Genomic DNA, 23080 nt, shown 5'->3' with positions numbered 1-23080 from the left:
GGATTCATACCGCCAGTAGCATCACCAAAATGCTCATGATATACAGCTAGACTCTAAAACAGTAAGTAAACAATATATTTTGAAAAATTTCTAAATTTTAATGGCATATGTAAGAGAATTACTGAAATCACCCCCAGACCTCCACAAATGAAGACACATCCAAATTCTATGAGTATGTATATGTGTGTGTGTGCATACACATAAAATAGGCAAGTGTAAATACAGATTCCTATCTCATACTTAAATACTTAAATTAAAAGTATAACTTTTAGAACAACCTATAGGAGAACATCTTTTCAGAGCAAGATACGGAAGATTTTCTCATTCAAGACACAAAAAGCAGAAATCACAAGGAAGAAATTGACAAATGTGACCATATTGAAAGTTACTTCTGATTGACAAAATATATCATAAACAAAGTTAAAAGACATGCCCCAGGGAGAAGATACTTACATCCCACATAATCAACAAGAATTCATATCTAAAATATATAAGGAATGCATATAATTAAAGAAAAATTTTAAATAGGCAAAGATTACAGACACAATAATAATGATTATCAATTCTTGATAAGAATTAAGCACAGACTAAGACTTGGAAAGGATTTGGGAAAGTAGGAATTACTATGCATTGCTTGATAGCAGTATGAACTTATACAACCAATTTGGGAAGGCAATTAGTAATCTCAAAGAGGTGCACTCCCTACAATTCAGCATTTTCACTTCTAGGCATAACTCACACTAAAAGACTCACATGCGTACAAGGAAACATGTAAGGATGGTCACTGCAGCACTGTTTAAGTAAGAAATTGTGAAAAACCCTATCAGCAAGGCAACGGATAAATTATCTGGTGTATTGATATAATGGGATGATATAAAGCATTTAAAATAAATATACTAGACATGCATAGACCATAGGTGAATCTCAGAAACAATGTTGTACAAAAGTCAGACTGCAAATGTTACAGAATATGGTGTAAACAAATGCAGCAAAAAAATATGCATGGATAGCATAAACATCAATTTCTAGAAAGGGAGTAGAGGAAAGAAGGAAGAAAGAAGAGAGGGAAAAGAGGAGTAAAGTCTTGCTTGTTCCTGAAATATTTTATTCCTGAGAGAGACATAAATAGGGAGGCATAACTGAAGCAACTGTGGCAAAACATTAACATCTGTCAAATTTGAGTTGTGGATAAAAAGGTATCCAAACTTCTATCTGCACTTCAACTAAGAATTTCAGTATATTCTTTTTTTTAAAAAAAGAATTTATGACATTCCAGTTACTAGTAACTAATTCTGTTTTCTTGTAACTAGTACAAAACAGAAAGCTTCTTGTATGACCCAATTAAATCTAAAACTTGAATTTGAATTAATATCATAAACACTTATTCCATGCTTATATGTGCAAGAAACTGAGCTGGTGTTAAGTAGGTATACAAAATTTAAAAGAAATTGCCTTCAAAGATTCTCCAGTGTAGTGGAGTCATAAACTAATTTTGCTAAATGGCAGAATAAGGTAAGTGCTAAACAGTCTTTTTGTGGCAAAGCAAACTTCTTCACAGATTAAAGTCTAGGAAAAACTTGTATGGTTATCTACATTAAAAACATTAAGAAACTCATCAAAAATATATTCTTTAACCTTGGAATTTTGATAAACATTAGAGTGTAATTTAGAGATAGCACATCTGGAAAGAGTAATACAATCTAGGTACAATCTTATTTCATGATCTCACATGAAACACAAAGATAGAGTTTATATAGGGCTGGCCCAGTGGCGTAGTGGTTAAGTTTGCATGCTCCACTTCAGTGGCCTGGGTTTTGCAGGTTTGGATCCCAGACACAGACCTACACACCACTCGTTGGCAGCACGCTATGGTTGTGATCCACATACATAATAGAGGAAGATTGGCACAGATGTTAGCTCACGGCAAATCTTCCCCAGCAAAAATAAAGAATAATATAGCAGACTTTTTTTCCTTCACCTATCAATTTAATTTCTCAATACATTGGCAATATCTAACAAGATAATATATTTAGAAGTGCATTGTAAACTCTAACATTATTATATAGATATAAGGTAGTATGATTATCAATAGTACCATCATCAACATTATGTCTGTGTGATTTTTAACAAAGTGGCAGAATGGTGGTTAGCTTCAAAGAACAATCTAATGATGATGGTCATGGTCCTTCTTTCACCAAGTTAAATTGTGGCAGTTGATAGCAAAATGGAGAGACTATTTCTGTCTTATGCAAAGAGAAAAAAAATTCGTGGTGATGGTTGACAAATACTCCCTAAATAGAGGCTAACCATCCAAAGCAGAGTACACTGAACTTAACCAGTAGGCCAGGGGGCCAGCCCACAAATCTGCTATATTCTTTACTCAAAAGTATGAATATTCCAAAACACATACAAAAAGAATATAGTCTGAGTTCAACAATGAACTAAGGGGCTGGCCCAGTGGCACAGTGGTTAAGTTCGCACGTTCAGCTTCGGCGGCCCAGGGTTCGCCAGTTGGGATCCCAGGTGCGGACATGGCACCACTTGGCAAGCCATGCTGTGGTAGGCGTCCCACATATAAAGTAGAGGAAGATGGGGACAGATGCTCAGGGCCAGTCTTCCTCAGCAAAAAGAGGAGGATTGGCAGCAGGTGTTAGCTCAAGGCCAGTCTTCCTCAAAAACAAAAAAGAATAAACTAATGACAAACACTTTAAAAGAAAAACTCAGTGGAAATGGCAGAGTTTATACTTTCACTCATAGCTCATTCCCTTCTGAAAAAGATTCTCTGATATTATGTGATCAATGTTAAATGTTTTAGCAATCTGAAAAATTTCACCCAATTTTCCACTTACTTATAAAGAGTTCTTTAGGATTTAATTTTAAAGAAAATTTTCTGTCAATAGAGCTTCTTCATGTTTATCCAAAATGAAGTATAAAGATCTAAAGGCTGAATGGTGTATGCGCACGTCTGTGTTTGTGTGTGTATGTGGAGAGAGAGAAAATGGACATTAACTACCAGCAACATAAAAGAAATACTCTAGAAGTCCTGTTTATAAATAAAAGCTTAAAGAAAACTAAAAAAAAAACAAACAAAAATCACTTCATAACCTATAATGGCCACTTGGAAATAAAAAGAATATCCTTTTTAGCTATTTAAAATAAATTTAAGAATTTACCTGTGGTGTCCAGGAAACAGAAAATGAAACAGGAAGATCCACAAAACAATCTGGTGATTCTGCAGGGTACTATGAAAAAGCATAAAATTAGGTCATTTTTGCCGCTGTGTGACAATTTCACATGAAGTATTTTAGAAAAACTGATTAGAAAAAGCATTATTATAAATGCAGATGTATTATATATAAATGTTTTGCTTCTACTATTATAGAGATGCCAAGGGCTGATTAACAGTCAAGTTATGCTCAGGACAAACAAAGTTTGGTGATTTGGGGATGCCAAAGCAATCAGTTTTGAGTAATGAATTAAGTCAGCGTCAGTTCAGCTGCTAATGTGATTTGAGGGGTGAACACCACTGGATCTCTGTTTCTCTATCTTTAAAATGAGAGATCAAACTGGTTGATATTTAATTTCCTTTCAGTCTAAAATTTAATCTCACATAGACTCAGTCACTGTTTAAAGAGGCAGTATCTGTTCAAAGAATCAAGAAATGCACAAAAATGAAGACATATAACTATCAATTTAAAAAAGTATTTTCGACAATAAAGTAACCACTTTTAGCAAGAAGATAAATTTTTTAAAACACAATGAAATGCCTTCTGGCTTATTAAGGAAAAAGAAAAGAAACAGTTTCAGGCAAGAAAAATCTTTTCATGGTTGATAAATAGAGAATTAATTCTTCAACAGTTTTATAAAAAAAATGATAGCCATAAGGACTTTTGGACATAAGGACGGGTTTCTAAGTTAACAAAGACAAAAGGTAGTTTTTCTTAAAATCAATTTTGTTATTAGAGAATTGTACTACATGATTTCTTTCAAATTCAATTCTGGATTCCTGAAAGTCACATGTAATTAAAAAATACTCATTTCTTTCCATTAAAAAACTAAATTTATTAAAAGAAAATTAGCTTCCAGAAAACTCCTTTTTATCATTTGACAAATGTTTAAAATGCTTCAAACTTTCACTTGTCTCAGCCTCTTATTTTTCACTACTTTGCTGAATAAGCAAAAGGGGACAAAAAAATGACCATTATAGCATTTAACAAACATCAGTTCATTTCAAGTTAATGCTTTGAAAAGAATTAATGTTTAGTTGGAGAAAAAAAGAAAGTAAAAGGTCAGGCTGAGATTAAGGAGGAAACTCTATTTCAGACAATTCAAAAGAGCAGAAAATGTACTTCAGAGTATAACTGCTAGAATCACTGGAAAAACAATTTGTACACCATTTTTACAAGTCACGTGATTACCTCAAAGTAAACACAGGCAGAGACCTTAGCTTCTCTGGTTTCCAGCTCTGCTTACTAACTTGTGGGATCTTGGACAAGTCATTTAACTTCTCTGGTTGTTTTATACGTAAAAATTATGGAACTCAACTGAAAGTGTCATAAAACGTCTTTTCTCTCTAAAATAATAATACATATCTGAAACCTCCATGGGTCAAAAATGGAATATTTAGTTCATTTTGAGTTGCTGCTATTTATCTCCTACTGATGCTGACAATAAATAATATCAATTCTCTAACTTAAGCAAATCATCAAGGCAGGTAAGAGTATGAAAGTTAATGAAAGGTGTACTGTATTTAGAATAGATAAAGCAAAGAAAAGATCTACGACTTTGGAAGCCATTAAGTATATACAGCACAGTATGTTAAAAGAGAATATGATTCTACACTCAAATAGGATTCAGTATAGTAAATGGTACATATGTACTGATATAGAAAGAGATCCACAAATAGTTAAACAAAAAAGCAGGTTATAATAAATATAATATGATCCCACATACATTAATGGGTCCACCATATGGTTTCTGAGATGGTGACATCTTTCAAATGCATTTTTATGTGTAATTATGCAAACATACAAATATGTATACAGTCATGCACTGCTTAACAATAGGGATACGTTCTGAGAAATGTGTCATTGGGCGATTTTGTCATTGCATGAACATCAGAGTGTACTTACAAGAACCTAAGTGGTATAGCCTACTACACACCTAGGCTATATGATACTAATCTTATGGGACTATCATCATACACGCAGTCTATCATTGACTGAAACATCGTTATGCAGCTCATGACTATATAATAAATCAGACTGATTGATATGTAGGTGGCTTTGTTGCATATCTAGTATGAGTTAAACTCATATATATTGTACATGTTAATTATACTCACATTTAGGATCATTTTTGTTTATATAACAAACTTTACATAACTGTAAAGAATCTAAAAAGCACAAATTTATATACTTCTGGATGATTTAACATGAATTATGAAGTAGCATCCTCAATAATCAGTTTCAGGATCGTTTGTATTGTAGTGCTAACTACAACACAAGAGAATAAATATAATATTGTAAAATAACTTTATTAAAATTCAGATAGTTTTCAATAGTAAGTTGAATAGGCATATATAGAACCATCAGAGACTAATTGCCAAAAGTTTTACTTTAGAAGTCTAATTGACAACAATAACAAAAGCTCCACATAAAAGACTATTAATTGAAAAGTAATTATTTTTAATTGAAATATAGTTTTTCAAATCTCACTTGAAACAATTCAATCAAATGAATAACTATAAAAGAATACAACTATTCTATAATATTAAGTACATATTTTTATCACATACAATATTTTTTAGACTCTAAAGTATATTGTTTAAGGAAAATTTTAACCTATCCAGTTCAGTTATTGGACCATCTAAGCAGTTGGGCCCCCACCAAGTGAATACATATAAATTGCAGCAAATTACAAAAGCAGCCATCAGATAAAGAGTGGCAAGCCTCTGAAACACATCTGTGATTTGTTTTTCAAGTAGTTCTGATCTTGGCCAAAGCTGAGGAAGCTCTGGGCTACTTCTTTTTTAAAGAAAAGATAATAATTCCATCCCACAGTTCAGGGTGTATTGTAAATATTGCATAAAAATACACCTATAAAAATAAAATTCAACTGCCTCCCTTATTATATTTCTTCTTCATTTAACATTTACTTGTAACAGGAGGTGTCTAGTCAAAATTGGTATTGTTTTCTTTGTGGATTTTTGGAGACAGTGAGGGGGAGTGGCAGAAGTGGGAAAGTATGTATTCAAGAATAAAAATAAAATAAATGCATTTCTTTACTATATATCGGAAAAGTCAAATAAAAGAAACAAAGGTTTGTGTATTCACAAAATGAGCCTGCTTTAAGGTTGGTTAAAAAAAATCAGCCCGACCCTTTAAAATTTTGTTTGGATTAAGATTTTGCATTATATATTAACATATATTCTCCAAAGAAATATTAAAAGTATCACCTTATCTACCTTGAAAAAGAATACAAAAAAGCAGACAGAATGGGCCATACTAGTGGTTACATCCTCACTCTCAGTATTACCAATAACGTCATTAATGGGAATTAATAATAAAATCTTGTAGGTGTAGTTATAAGGCAGTGTAGACTCAAAGCATTATCTCCTCAGTAAGTAGAAAAGTTTGTAAAACTGAAGTTATTATTTAAAAAAACATCCAGAATCAAGACAGGATGTATTTAAAATTTTTCATTTTGGTCTTCATAGCAGCAAAGCAACTTCTATCAATGTACAAAATATAAACAAATAAAACTTTGAAGGAAATGACAGAATCCTTGCCACTGGCAGTATATGACCTTTGGAAGGATAAAGGCAGATTTCTCCCCAATCTTAAAAAAAGCATACCTTTAAAAATTAAAAAGGAAAATAAAAATTTTTCATTTTAACAAAAATATCCATGTAACTTCTTTCACAAATAAAATCTCTATCCCACTAATTTTTTCTCAACACTTATCACTTACAAGTCTTAAAATTATACCTAAACATTCTGTGTGTGAGAAGAGGGAATGAATCATTTCTCAACTTGTCTGATACAGAGGCACTATAAGATATCAACTTTTCTGTGTCACCCAGTGCAGCGTTATATATTAATTTTCTCTCATGGAAAGCTTAAATGCCAGACACATTTTTAAAAAGGACAAACACAATTGATCTTTTCATCACTACAATCTTCTGAAATAGAGCTGATTGATAACTCCAAAGAACAATGAAAAAAAGGAAGATGTCCTGGTCTTCTCAAATTCTAATGTTTCCTTAGAGATTACTAAGTAAATTTAGAGATTACTAAGATTAGTATGCTGAACTTCCTTATTCTACATATTTCTCAAAATTCACAGTCTAGCACTATAAAATAAAGATGAAACAGCTACATTTTGTGCCAATAAAATTAATGAGTAGTTATAGATCACTAGCCTGTAAGAACTTTATAAATAGAGGCATAACCTTCGCAAATTCTTAAAATACAGAAGGAAAAACAAAATTCAGACAAAACAAACAACAAAAAGTATGCATACACGTGTGTCTGTGTTGTAGAGGGGTCAGAAATAAGAACTACAAAGGTAATTCATAGTAAGAGTCTAGGACAAAAGACTTCTTCAGCAGAACTTTACTTGGGAAAGTGGAAACTTCCAACTTTTTTCTGCATAGGATGTTACAAAAATAACATTACGGTACTTCAAGGCTGCCAAATCTTATTTGAAATATTTCTTTATTATGAAGTCTATATTTTGATCAAATCTGAATGAAAACAGTGACATGAAATTATATCTAGGCTTTTGGAAACCTGGTGAATAAATTCTTTGAGGCTTTCCAAAATAAATTTTTTAAAGTACCATATATATTTTTTTTAAAAGCAACTAGCACTTCTTCATATTGAAAACACTCACAGAGTTCACTTCACAAAGTATTTCCTGACCACAATAACAGTTTAATGAAGCACATACCTTCGCCTTCAACTTGAGAGTGATTAGATGCTCTCTACCAGAAGCATCTTCGGCTTTTAACTTGATGGTACTGAAGCTAGTATCCACATATACAAGTCTGGTGAGTAGAAGGGAATGAAAAATGATCACACTGGGGAGGCTGGTAGTGGGGGGAGGGGAAGGTTGGAGGATGGTAGGATTTGAAATGAAAATATTTGCTATATTCTTATTAATCCATTACAAAAATTAATCAGAGGAATTTCCGCATGCCAGCCCTTTACGCTGCTATAGATTTACTGCCGTTAATACAGCCCAGTGCTTAATGCAGTCATAGATCTCTGGATTATTTACAATGTGTGTCAAGGCTCATGCTGTGGTCAGTGAGCACTATGTTTCGGTTTTCCATCACTGGAACCTTTGGCACACACAGCATGTTCCTGTCAGCCTCCACTTCTGTACACATTAAACTTCCTGTCAAACTCTTTGATCCATTTCTGTAGTTTCATACAGTATGAGACTTTTACGCTTCCTTTATTTGTTTTTCTCCTCAATGAACTTCTCTGTTATTATCAATAATGTTACTGCACAAAAATCTGGCTGATATTAGTTCATATACTCAAATTGATCCTCTAAGGAAAATGCCATATAAGCACAGGTACAGGCTGGTCTCCTAACAATAAATTTTCTTTTTGTGAGACATATAGCTTCTGACACTTAACCTGGGCATATATTCTAGATGACTAATATTTTAAACATATAGCACAAGCACAATTGTTTGGCTTTAAGTTGTTCTAAATGCATGAATTTTCTACAGTGGAAACCAATACACCCTTTGAAATATATCATTCTGTAAAAATATGGTCCCTTGGGTAGCATAAGCTACTGCCAAAAAGGTTCAAATTCAGCAGTATATTTACTAGTGAACAGGGCAAGTGGATATTTTTTGACATTTTTACAATACTATTCTCTTGTAAAGATAAAAAGTAGCCTAAGAGTACCGCACAACTTATCAACCAGACTGATGGTAAGACCCATTAGAGTTCAGAGCTGACATTAGCCTCCTAACCTAGGAAACATTTTTTTAACATCACCATATGCCATTTAGTCACTGGCCAGGTATAAGGGTAAAATGGGTCAATTTCAAGAAATGCTGGGCAATAAAGTTGTGGAACACTGTAATGAAAAACAGATCTAAAGCTGAAGAAGATATATCTCTTCGATAATAGAATAAAAAGTAAAACCAAAACAATCTTTATCAACAGAAGAACTTTTATCAGAATCTATAAAAAGTCTAGAGTCTTAGAAAAGAAATGAAAGTAAAATTACGCTAGAAGAATACATAAAAATATCAATGATTTTATATATATAGTTAATCATCATTTTCTTTCAGCTATATCTGTAAACATCTCAAAAAATTTAGAACATGAGATTTTATCACATTTTACCAATATGACTCTAAGGTTCAGATATGTAGGCATCTGACTCTTTGAAAACATTTACACTTCAGATTCAAGATGTTGAAACAAGCACATGCATTTATATCCTCTCTCTACCAAAACAAAAAAAAAGAATTTTAAAAAGGCATGCATAAACCCACAGTTACAAAAAGAACAAGGAACAGATTAACTAAAGCAAATTTTCAACAAATTTTATAAAAATGGTAAGTGGGTAGAAGAGCACTGGCTGACAAAACAGATTAGAAGAGAGAGAAAGAAGGCTCCAGGAGGGAAACAGTAGGCAAAAGAAAAGGTCTGTAGACTAGAAGGTCTGACTTACATATGGGGAGAAATTAAGGAAATTTTAAAAATATACAAGAAAAAAGAGAAGAGGAAATTTTAAACTAAATTATGCAATAAAGCTATGTTAAAAACTATAATTGCTCTAATATTAGTTTTCAGTGAAAAATATTTATGTAGTCATAAAAAATTAAACTGCTTACTAATTACAGTTTTTGGAATCTAGCAACAGACAAAGCTAAAAGACACTTACAGTTACAGAAACTAATGTAAATATATTTGACCACTGCAATTTAAAAGGAAGAGATGACAAAAATTGGGAATTAGAAAGGGGAACGATAGAAGGGAAGATTAGGAACACTAAAATTTGTAATTGCTAACTTTAGAGTAAGAGATACCATCTTTAACTGAACAAACATGAAAGGAGTTTAAGAAATATTAAAGCCAACAGAAGAATAAAAGAATAGTGAAGAGAGAGGAAAAGTAGTATGTGTGCTAAATCCTTTTTTATTATAGTAATTAATCAGTATATAATTCCTAAAACTGATAAATCAAGCAATATTGAATATAGGCATATTCTGTAGAAATATGGAAGTTGTAAACATGAACAGTTCAGAGAATTTGTCTCTAAGAACAAAACTGGGGATAGGAAATGGTATGGAAAAGGGCTGCTGCTCTTCATTATAAGCCCTATATATATATATACACACATATGCACACAGAGAGAGAGAGAGAGCAAGGAGGAGCGAGGCAAGAGAAGGAACAACTAAATCACCAACTAGTACTTTTCATACTTCACATTGCTGCTTATCATCAAAATGTTCAAAATCAGTACTGACCATCTATAAAATAAGACAGAAATAAAAAGTTCTAGTCTTTTGTTTGCAATCACATAAACAAAACATTATCATCTTTCCACAAAGTTTAAGACAGAAAGGTAATACATTAGAGAAAAACAGTGTCATGCTCAAAATACAGCCTTGCAGTGAAAATAGTCATAAGATTAATTTTGTTAGACTTTAAAAAGTAATTCAGGGCCCGGCCCCATGGCTGAGTGGTTAAAGTTCCACATGCTCCACTTCAGCAGCCCAGGTTCACGGGTTCAGATCCTGGACACGGACCTACTTCACTCACCAGCCATGCTGTGGTGATGTCCCATATACAAAGTGGAGGAAGACTGGCACAGATGTTAGCTCAGGGCTAACCTTCCTCAAGCAAAAAGGAAAAAAAAAAAAAGTAATTCAAATAAAACTGTAAAAAACATTTATAACTTTGGCTTAATCTCAGCATGGTCATTTAAAATTAAACTTTACCCATGTTGATTTTTGTCTACTTTATTTGGGGATAGGAAGAAACCTTATTGTGATTATTAACACCTCAAGTACACATGACCTAGATTGCCAAAAGTCCTCTAGTATTTATTCTCACCTTCTTCCTTTTAAGTAATGGGATCCTTGCCTCCACAGCACCCCCAACTAAACCAAGCTTCAGGAGAGTATACTCCATCCAGCTAGCACTTCTTCCCCTGCTCTTGGGTATCAGCATATCACTAAATTTTGGCCAATGGACTGCAAGCAGAAGTGACATGTGACTCTTTTGGATCATTTATAACAAAACTGTGTCTTCCCCTCTCCCCTGCCCCTCTCATTCTCCGTAGACCAGAACTTAGACAGGCCAACATGAGTCAGCGAAGACCAGGCAGACAAGAACTACTCTTAGTGCAGGTCCGACCAAAACAACTTTCTGGACCATGGAGGTATTCTATATCCGAACTGTCCAAAACAGCAGCCACTGGCCACATGAGGCCACAGAAGACTGAAAATGTAGCTAGTATGGCTTTTTGGCAACTGTGAAGCTGGGGAGATCCTGGCCGGGGTGAGGATGCACCCTTTCTGCCCTCTCCCAAAGCCTCAATAAAATGGTTTGGTCCCTGACCTTCCTCCTAAAATATAGCTAGTACGGACACTGAATTTTTAATTTGTTAATTTAAATATAAATATCAATAACCACATGTGGCTAGTAGATACTGTACTGAACAATGCAGCCACAGTGGGTGGCTGACAAACAAAAGACACTTGGGTTATTGGATGACCTTGTAGAACAGAGCCGCCGACTCACTCTTGACCATCTGCCTACCCCTAAACTGTTAAACGAGAGATGAATAAACTTTTCTCTTATTTGAAACATTGAGGATTTGAGGTTCTCTTTGCTAATAGCAACTTAGCCCATACCCTAAATAATAGGACATATTTCTATCTATTCACGACAGGAAAAAATATCTTAAGTGTTTGGTCTATGGAAGAGATATCAAAGGGAAAAAAAAGATAAGCTTTTACAAGTAATATCAAAATCAGTTTCTCTAAAAAATGTCCGTTTCAAATGTTCTGTTTTAGTGTTAAGTTGGGTATCTCAACTTAGACAATATGGAATAAATAATTTTTACTTATTTAAATAAGATATGAATAATTCATTTAAGTAAACTTAGGAAACTTTCATCATTGGAAAGCCCAAATTTTCGAAAAGTTATGAAATCACATTTAAAATTTATATTTAGAAGGACTTTAGGTATTATTACTAAGCTAGGCATATTTTAAAATTAACCAAGAAAATATAAAAACGAATACAAAATCTAAGGAAACAAAATATACTTTTGGCACAACTTTGTATTTATCATTTGCTGCATTTCTTTATAAATTACTGCTTGCAATAACTAAAATGGTACTTAACCTGAGAGTTAAGGTTTTTAAACATTTGAAAAGGATATTAACAGTTAAGCTTCAGGGAGGTTTTTGTTGTTCTTGCTAATAGCTGAATGCTATCAGAAGAGAGAAGCAGAAGGAATGTGCTTTATATCTCTTGAAATACTGTACTTACTTTGACAAAAAGATTAAGTTATATAGTTTTTCTTTTCTATAAATATCTAGATGTACTTATGTAGTAATAACATCAAAAGGCAGACTGAAGACCTGCATGTTTCAACAAAGCACCAAAGTTTCCATTTTTACCACCATTCTCAAGGTTAAGGACTAACTACTTCACACCTAGATTTCAAAAATCAACCTCCATAAGTTGGTGTCTTTACTTCCCATCTCTTCTATGTACCAATCTATCCTGCCTTCCATGACTAGATTAATCTTCCTAAAAAGATTTTTTTAATCATATCACTGCCTTGCTCAAAAATATTCAATGAGTCTCCATCACCTGCATATAGAGAATCCCTAGTCTAGCAATCAACACCCTTGAGTCTGGCCTTGATAATAATCCTCTTATGTGAGAAACTGATCTACTCCAAAGTCCAAGAATGAACTGCGCATTTCCATTACTACGACCCTGCCTCCACCATTCCCTTCCTTTTAAGGCTCTTCTATATTCCTTCCAGGGTTATCCCAACACCCACCTCCTCTAAGAACCTTCCTAAATTATTGGTAGCCCAAAAGGACTTTACCTTTCTAGAAACTCTCATGCTGCTCCTTTTCATGTAAGTCTTTGCTTTTCAAATAAGCTTTTTTATAAAGAATATGAAAGTTTTATACTTCTATCTATGTGTCAACACTCTATTACATGAACATGGAGAAGCTGCTGTCAGACTGGTTCACATTAATAGAGGAACATGTATGTTTTAACAGCTGGAATGCAAATTCTGTTTAAATTAGATACTATAAATATTTTACCAATTTAGAAAAACATAATTTTTTACTATTAGATAATCTGCAGTTATTCAGTGATTTGGATATATGTATGAGGAGAAAGCACTCTATAAAGGCAATTTAGAATGAAAATCATACTTACTACCATCTATGTTCTTATGCATTATACAACAAAAATTAACAGTACTAGTTATAATTAAGTAACACTAAGTGCTGTAAAACTTGTATATAGTCTGACATTTTTCCGTGAACCAGTGTCTAACAACTGTATACCTACTTTATACATGGAATTATTTAAGTCACATAATGTATGTTTCTTTTTAACCCTTACTATTAAGCATTAGCTTCATTTGAAAAGTGACGAAAATGTGGCTCAGAGTTTCATTACCTGCCCAAGGTCACACAGCTCATAAGCCAGAATTAAAACCCTTGTCTAAATACTGGAATTAATTTAGTATAAACAAGTATCTCCATTTCTTCCAACATGTTACATAATTCTTTGAAACACACTGAGAATTATGGAAAATATCACTATCAATGGATTAAGTCCATTACCAAAATAATGGTAACAACATACATTGATAATCTTTCAGCAGCAAAAAAAATTTAGTAAAATTCAGTTAGCTCTTTCCCAAGACAAATTTTAAAAGGCCAAAGAGTTGAATTCTACTCACCGTAAATAATATGCTGTCTAAAAAGGACAAAACCATCAGATCACTTCCCCGTCAGAACCACGTAACCCCTGAATTATCTAGGGCCACTTGATTATTAAAATAAACATAAGATAGCCTATAAATAAGATGATTATACATTCCTTCCAAACTGGGACAGTTCTAAGACTGAAAGGAGCCAGGATAAAAGGCATAAATTAGGACTCTCCTAGGTAAAGTGGGATGTGGATCAGCCCACCTTTTAGGTCAGCTTACAGCAAAAGTAGTGAGTGCGTTCAACTCCAGGATATTCTTACTAAGGAACAGAAAATCCTATTAAACCCCAAAGACTCTGTTTAATTCTTATTGTTTTAATGTTCCATTCTGTAAAATAACACAAGCAGAAGTTAACAGAAACCTATCAAGACATCTTTTTGTATCACTCACCTTTGTGAGCCAGTATAACACTCAACATCACCAACAACTGTCATACCATCTTCATCTTACGCTTCGCATAACTTGCCGATTTTATAGAACTTGAAGCAAGTAAGGAAACTACAATAGCAATCAAACTTAAGGTCAGCTACTAATTCTCAATGTCATTTTTTTTAAAAAGGTATGTGAATATAAGGAAAGAAGGTAAGAATTCAATCATCTTTTAAATATTTCTTTTTTTCCAACAATTTTTTATGCCTGATCCTATAGAGTTGATTAGATATGTCAAGTATGTAATTTAGAAATACAGTAAGGTCTTCATTACCTTAAAAAAATATTTTTCTTTTATTATCAGATTTTACTATTATACTAACAAATCTACAAGATTATTATTTAGAGTGTATAGACATATTGACATGGTCAAAGAATCATTAAGAGTCTGAAAATCCATTTAAATCAATTTGTCATGTAAATCTTTGTGTTTGTCATTTTAAAAGATATTTTAAATTAAGAAGTTAGCCAGCTGCTCATGCAGGGCCTCAAAAGGTAGTAATTCTAGTATAGAGACAACATAGTTCAGTCTGTTTTAGCTGTGAGGGTCCTGAAACCCAACATTATCAGTGTGTCAAGTATATCAGACCTGATTTAAGAATTAAGACACAAAAATCAAATTGATAGGAGATTTTCTTATTCCATCAGAGTTGGATAATACTGACAAAATATTCTTTGGTTTCTCACAATCGATGCAGACGACTTCTCTTCTGCTAACCCATTCTTTATTTGCAAGACTATGAAGCAAATTATTAGGTTATAGCAGCTACATTCTAATTCAATCACGCATCCTAGTCACTATAATTAAAACTGTGATCTTTCACAAATCTAAGCAAGAGATTTCAAAACTATCTCTAAGGATGGGTTAATTTTGCATACGGCCAATTTTATCCATGATGAGATAGTTTTCACTGCTTTCACTCTCAATGTGTGACTAACTCTGAGTATCTGATGGAATTTTATTACATGCTCCATGGCAGAGCTGCCCCATACCACAACTCCAGGGAGCATCACTCACACAGAAACCTGAGCACTGCTGTACAACCAGCCTTGGCTATATACACTCATTTTACATACAAAGTTAGGGATAAAAATATGTACCTTGAAATTTATTCTGAAAATAAATAAGAATTATATAAATTATATAATTTATACAGCACAGTCAGTGGCATACAACAGAAACTTCATCAATGGAAGTTCCTATATGTAACAATCTCAGTCTAAGGCGCAGACAAATATTTATATTGTGATAAATGCTACAGCAGAGGCACTCATATCCTTACTTTTGGCTTTCATCTATTATCCAAGTTATAGAACTGTTCCTTTTTCTCCCACATCAGAACAATGTGTATAATGCAAAGCAGAAGTCTACACTTTCTATTTATCTCTAAAAACATTTATTCCATAAAACATTTTTATATACTTGCACTATTTCTCTTATAATTTTATTGCTAATGGCTCTCAAGAAATCCTGTAATTATACTCTATATAGTACTTACCACAGTTAGAATTAAGTACTACTGTGATCATCTACTTAAATTCTGACTCTTCCACTAGATGTAAGTTCCATGAGGAATCATATGTCTTGCCTAGGTATCTTCACTGCCTTACATTATAGGCATTCAATAAACAATAGATAGGTGGAAAAGAACGAATGATTCAAAAATCTCATATTTGCATTCTCAATGCTTCAACTAATTTTCATTACTGGAGTTCTCTCAAATACGTCACATCCACTTAGAAAACTGCCTCAAATTCACTATATCAATATAAGAGAAATAAAACTAGAAAAACATTTCCTCTTCCCTTCCCAAACCCTTCCTACATCCTTAACCAACCTCTAAATACTAAGATCATAACATCTAAGAAACTGAAAATAAGTCAAAATGATTTTTCTCTATTCTATCACCTTACATCCAAAGAATGACTAGGTCTATGACATCGATGCCTCAAAACAAATCTTCCTAACTTCAGCTTATTTGCTACTAGTGCATCTCAATTTATTACTTATCTTCTCTGTCTCCTGACCATTGTTACACTAAACTTTATTAAAAAGGTTCCATCTATCCCAAATCTTATTCAGGAATGGCGCCTTATCAAATAAAGCCTAATCTCATGAGTAAACATTAACCAGTCCTCCATATCACCATAATAGTACATTTAAAATTTATGCAACATCCATTTCTGGCTAAAATGGAGTAGCTTGCTCCAAATCAACACTTCCACTGAGAACAACTAGAGTAGCCTGATGAAAGGGAAAAGAAAAATGTTTAAAGGCATCAAAGAACTGCTAAGCCAACCAGGACTTGAAGGATCAAGGTCCTGAAGAAGCAGGAACAGAGAATAGGTAAGCCAACACGGGAGCTGTTTATTCCTCAGCGTTATTTACCAATTCTGGACACAGAGCAAGAGAAGGATGATCTGGGCAAAGCACCCAGACAGAAAGGTACTATAAAGTGGGAAGAAAAAGAAAACCCACAGCAGCATTTTTGGCAATCTCTTGAGGATAAAGAAAAATAACAGACTTAAAGGGCCAGAGTCTGTTGGAAAGGTAGGGCCAAAGACCTTAGCCTAATATTCTGACAATTTTCCATCAAAACTTTTGATAAATCCTTAAATTGCAAGAGATATGAGAATAAAAAGCCAAGCAGAAAACCAATGAAAAACAAAGGAGAATATTTAGAAACTTCATAATACTGAGGACAAATTAATTAGAATTTAGAATCCACCGGTGAGAAAAAGTCCCAATGAACATCCCCAAGCTCTTAGTGGGAACCTTTGGAGGGCTGACTCAAAAGCAAAGCAAAGCAAATAAGAAGCAGATAGAGAACTATCAAAAACAGACCCCAGGCTCTAATTGAGAGGCAAATTGGCCTTGTAAAGAGACAAAGTTTAGAGTTTAGGATCTATCAATAAAGAAATCCCAATGAACACACCTGGCTCTTGCTTGAAAGCTCTGGAGGGTTACAGCTTGGGAGAGGGAAGGGAGCAATAACAGAAAGCTTGAGCCCTACAAAAACTAAAACACATCCTGAACCAGCCCAGTCTCCATCAGGTTATGGCAACCTGCTCCCACTCTTATTTTTCTAGTAAAGGAAAAGTAAACCCTTTACAGAAGAAAATAATATTATCTGGAGCCTCTAAACTTTTATATACACAATTTCCAACATGAGACAAAAGATACTTGGCAAAACACTGCAGCTTGAATGGCCAAGGACAAGCAGTGAAAAACAGCCAGCAAGAGGCAGTGAAAAAACTCGAAATTAGATCAGTTTCCTCATTTCTCCCCTTGTATCATTTTTGTTTTTTTTAAAGAAAGAGCAGTCAGCCATCTTACTGAGCAGAGACAAGGAGATTTAAGGTTTTACTTTTTTTTTTGCTATATATATTCAATTTTTTATTGATGCAATTATGAAAATAAAAACCCTTTATTCTTTTTACTGTTAAAAAAATACTAGGCCTTAGCATTTATGCAACAGAGTTGAAAACTTCTGTCCACGCAAAAACCTGTACACAGATGTTCATAGCAACCTTATTCATAATTGCCAAAACTTGGAAGCAACCAAGATGTCCTTCAGTAGGTGAATGGATAAATAAACTGGTACATCCACACAACAGATTTATTATTCAGAGCTAAAAATGAATGCACTAACAAGCCTTGAAGAGACTGAAAGGAAATTTAAATACATATTACTAATTAATAGAAGCCAATCTGAAAAGTCTATATAATGTATGATTCCACCTATATGACACTCTGGAGAAGTCACAAATATGGAGACAGTAAAAAGATCAGTGGTTGCCAAGGGTTAGGGGAGAGGGAGGGATGAACAGGTAGAACATGGAGGACTTCTAGGGCAGTGAAACTACTCTGTAAGATACTATAATGGCAAATACATGCTGTTACACATCTGTCCAAACCCCTAAAATGCATTATCACCAAGAGTAAATTATGGTTTTAGGGTGATAACAACGTGTCAAGTTCATCATTGTAACAAATGTATCACTCCAGTGAGAGATACTGACAATGGGGGAGTCTATGCATATGTGGGGGAAGAAAGTAAATGGGAAATCTCTACCCTCCTCTCAATTTTGCTGTGCACCTAAAATTGCTGTAAAAAAATAAAATCTATTAAAAGAAAAATACAAGGAATGCCAAGATCCAGGAGTATATGACCAAAACCACAAGAAAAAAAGTAAAATATAGGGCCTGGCCCCGTGGCCAAGTGGTTAAGTTCGCGCGCTCCGCTGCAGGCGGCCCAGTGTTTCGTTTGTTCGAATCCTGGGCACGGACATGGCACTGCTCATCAAACCATGCTGAGGCAGCATCCCACATGCCACAACTAGAAGGACCCACAATGAAGAATATACAACTACGTACTGGGGGGCTTTGGGGAGAAAAAGGAAAAAAATAAAATCTTAAAAAAAAAAAATTTCCTCTGAATTTAAAAAAAAAAAAAGTAAAATATAATAAAAACAGACTCAAGGGGATCGAGATTATGGGAGTTAACTGAAAAATATTTTAAAATAACTATGAAAGAAAATAGAAAGATGGAGAATTTCAAGAGAGCATGAAAACCTAGTGTAGTTATACTAATAGTAACAAAGTAGACATTAAGGCAAGAGGTATTACTAGAGATGAAAAGATACAATAATAATAAAAGAGAAAATCTACAAGGAAGATGCAGCAATTATAAACCTGTTTGCACTCTAAAATTAAAAATACAGCAGCCAAAATTTAAAAATAGATATTTAAAAATAGATCCAGTAATTTCAATTCTGGGTATATATCTGAAGGAAACAAAATCACAATGTCAAGAGGTATCTGCACCCACATGTTCACTGCAGCATTATTTATGACAGCCAAGACATGGAAACAACCTAAGCGTCCACTGACAGATGAATGGATAAAGAAAATGTGCTGTATATATACATACATACACACACACATACGTGCGTACACACACTCACAATAGAATACTACTCAGTCATAAAAAAGAAGGACATCCTGCCATTTCTGACAACATGGATGGACCTTGAGAGCATTACACTAAGTGAAATAAGCTAGACAGAGAACGACAAATACTGTATAAGCTAACTTATACGTGAAATCTAAAAACAAAATTGAACTCATAGCTACAGAGGACAGACTGGTAATTGCCAAAGGGAGGGTGGGGGATAGGAGGAATGGGTGAAGGGAGTCAAAAGGTACAAACTTGCAGTTATAAAATAAGTAAGTCATGGGGATGTAACGTACAACATAGTAACTATAGTTAATATTGTAATATATGTGAAAGTTGCTAAGGAAGTAAATCTTAAAGGTTCTCATCACAAGAAAAAAAATATATAACTCTGTATGGTGATGGGTGTTAACAAGACTTACTGTGGCGATCATTTCACAATATATACATATATCAAGTCATTATGTTATACAGCTGAAACTAAGATAATGTTATATGGCAACTGTATCTCAATAAGAAAAAATATTAAAGAGAATTCTTTAGTCAAGAGGAAAATGATTCTAGAAAGAAGGATAGAAATGTAGGACAGAATGAAGAACACCAGGAGAAACAACTGTGTGTATGTGTATATACATATATATAAAAATATTGACTTTAAAAACAACAATAAAGTTTGTCATTTTAAAATATAGAATTAAAATGCTTCAGAACAATAACACAACAGGTGAAAGGGGTAGAAAATGTATTAAGGAGTTTGAGATCCTTGCATTATAAGGAAATTGCTAAAAGTAACAACATATATTATGTGCTATATATGTTCTAATCTCTAAAGCAACTTCTAAAAGAATAGTAAAAGAATGTATAACTAACCAGTTAATAGAAAGAGAAATATAATAAAATTATTGATTAATTCAAATGAAGGCAGATGAAGAGGAAAAAACACAGAACAGGTGAGAGACAGAAAACATACAGCAAGATGGTCAATATAAAACTAAATATACTGGGTGATGTCAGTGAAAATAGCAGTCAAAAGTTCCTAAAATTCTCCCCTCCATAAGAACAACAAGAAAACCCAAAAAATGTCAGGGAAAAAAAAAAGACAAATACGTGAGATGATGGATATGTTAATTAACTCAACTGGAGGAATCCATGCATAATATAAACATATATCAAATTATCACATGGTACACTTTAAATATATTACAATTTTACTTGTCAATTATACCTCAATAAAGCTAAAAAAAGAAAAAAGAAATAACATTATACGTTCAATGAAAATACGGTAACATCTTACTGTGTACACAATTTTATTTTTTTCCAAATTAAATTTAGTGTTTTACCTTGCAGGTCAGCTTTTTAACAATATCTCTTTAATTCATAGCCACAATAAAGATCAGATACGCTAATTACAAGGAAATACTTTGACTAAAAACAGATATAAAATATATTGCTAAAACTGCAAATATATTAAGTTGAAATGTGTAAAAGCATTTCTAAAATACATCTTAAAATAGACATACTTATCCCAACCAAGAGTTCCTATCTCTTCAATAAGGCTTGAGTAGAACTGGGGAGGAGGAGGTAGTGCATATAGCTCTTGTTTATTCTTTAAAGCAACTTCCTGTTTAAAAGAAAAAACTTGCATCAGCTGTGCAATGCTAGGCGATGAATTGCTAGCACCTGATTACAAAACACAATTTTTGTGAGGCCAGCCCAGCAGTGCAGCAGTTAACTTCACATGCTCTGCTTCGGCGGCCCAGGGTTCACCAATTCGGATCCCGGGCACAGACCTATGCACCACTTATCAAGCCATGCTGTGGCAGGTGTCCCACATATAAAGTAGAGGAAGATGGGTATGGATGTTAGCTCAGGACCAATCTTTCTCAGCAAAAAAGAGGAGGATTGGTGGCGACTGTGAGCTCAAAGCTAACCTGCCTCAAAGAAAAGAAAAAGCCACAATTTTGTCATCTTCTTTGTGCCTAACTAAAGTGTCAATTATTTTTACAGAAAATCCAGCTGAATCATTCCCTTTCTCATAATAAAAGAGACATGAAAAAGTTAAAGGACTGCACTGAAGTTCATGTAAAAATGTCAATTATTCTATCATTCACACTTAAGACTTTAATATTCTCCTAGACTACTAGTACGACTATGAGAGACGAAAAAAGTTAAAAAAAAAAAAAACTCATCTTCAAGGCTTCACTATTTTTTCTACTCCTGTGATATAATACTTGATAGAAAGAAACATGTACCTTTAAACAAAAGCCTGAACTCTAAATACATTCCCTAGACTTATATATTTGTATACACACCTTTATGAATCACATCCTTAGAAACAAAAAGGCTTCATTATCACAATAAATACTTACCTGCTAATGCCTTTCGGTGACTTACATTCTGTATTACTCCCAGACCAGGTAAGTGTTCTGCCATCTATCTGGCTAGACCATAGTTCCTATCTCTGCTAGGCCCACCTATGGTATCTTTAAGATGGTTTATGCTCCCCCAAACAAAACTAAAATTTTATTTTTTACAAGCAATACAAACATTGCTGGAATTGCTGAGGCTAAAAATTATCAATTACTTCAAAGCTGTAAACCTAGACAAATATCTTACTTGGAAAGTAAAAATAAATCTACAAATTACATAGATGTTCATATGGTCTGGATTATCAAAAGATATTATAAAAAGTAAATACAACTTTTAAAACAATCAGATACAATAAATAACAAAATCAGATGGGAACAAGTATAAAATTATAAATGCTTCTGGTAAATATAACCCTAATAAAAGGTATAAATTTTTATTCCTTTAAGTATACGTTTAATCTCTTAGTCCTTATATTTTTTAAAACAAGGATAGGATAGTATTAAATTGAGGTAATACTAGAAAGAATGGATTTTACAAAATAGTATCTCAAAGTCAGGACTATAAACTGAGACCACTTTAATACAGTTCTAAATCTGCTTTAGGATTAAAATAATAATAACTGTGAAAACAGAGTGTAAAGCCCAGAACATCAATTTGGATTTAGTTAGAACATAAGCTCCTAGAAGACAAGGAGTATACTGCTTTCTTTATAAACGAAATATCTAATGTTATCTGCAAATAGTCTAATGGTCCATAAAAATAAATTTGTACTATTAAGATTATCCTCTGTCACTAAAAAAATAAGTCAGTATAGCTCCTGTACTTATGCATATAACAGCTACATAGTATTTCTTTTGAAATTTCTATTTTTATTCAGAAATATTAATTACTGCTATCCACATACATTGAAGGTAAAAATAAACTTGGACAGTAATAAAAATGCATTTTAATCCTACATTTATGATATTTGCAAACTCTGCCTTCCACACCTTGGGTCAGACAAGTTACTCCTATTCTAGAACCTTAACAGAAAAAAGGGCAAAGGCAGAGAAGCAAAGCATTCTTCGTGGAGAAGGAAGCAAAGGTACCCAGGAGAAAGAACACAGGCCTTAAAAACAGAAGTTTTAGATCCCAACTTTAGCATTTCCCAGTTTTGAGGCCTTAGGCACCCAGTGACTCAGCTCTAAAATAGGAATAAAATAACCCATCTCATAGGGTTCTTTTAACATATAGGTAAATGTTCATTTAATAAATACATACTGAACTACTATATAAAATCTTAGTTATTACTAGGAAACCCT

General features: G+C 33.5%; 1 protein-coding gene across 4 annotated transcripts in view; it reads right to left on the bottom strand.

Moving 5' to 3' along the window:
- The window catches only part of FANCL (FA complementation group L), a 77706-nt gene that overhangs the window by 35611 nt on the left and 19015 nt on the right, over nucleotides 1-23080 (bottom strand). For 3 of the 4 annotated variants that reach the window (XM_046661233.1, XM_046661234.1, XM_046661235.1), the window contains 3 exons: nucleotides 20930-21030; nucleotides 7954-8050; nucleotides 3174-3242 (listed from right to left, as the gene is read on the bottom strand). In XM_046661233.1, coding sequence (XP_046517189.1) covers nucleotides 3174-3242; nucleotides 7954-8050; nucleotides 20930-21030 — 267 coding nt within the window. The remainder of the gene's footprint in view (nucleotides 1-3173; nucleotides 3243-7953; nucleotides 8051-20929; nucleotides 21031-23080) is intronic. The other variant, XM_046661236.1, reaches the window with a different exon arrangement.

The sequence above is a fragment of the Equus quagga genome, chromosome 5 (genome assembly GCF_021613505.1).
Source record: "Equus quagga isolate Etosha38 chromosome 5, UCLA_HA_Equagga_1.0, whole genome shotgun sequence".
Classification (NCBI taxonomy): Eukaryota; Metazoa; Chordata; class Mammalia; order Perissodactyla; family Equidae; genus Equus; species Equus quagga.
Note: the sequence above shows the minus strand (reverse complement) of the source record. Positions and strands in the feature narration are given on the sequence as shown.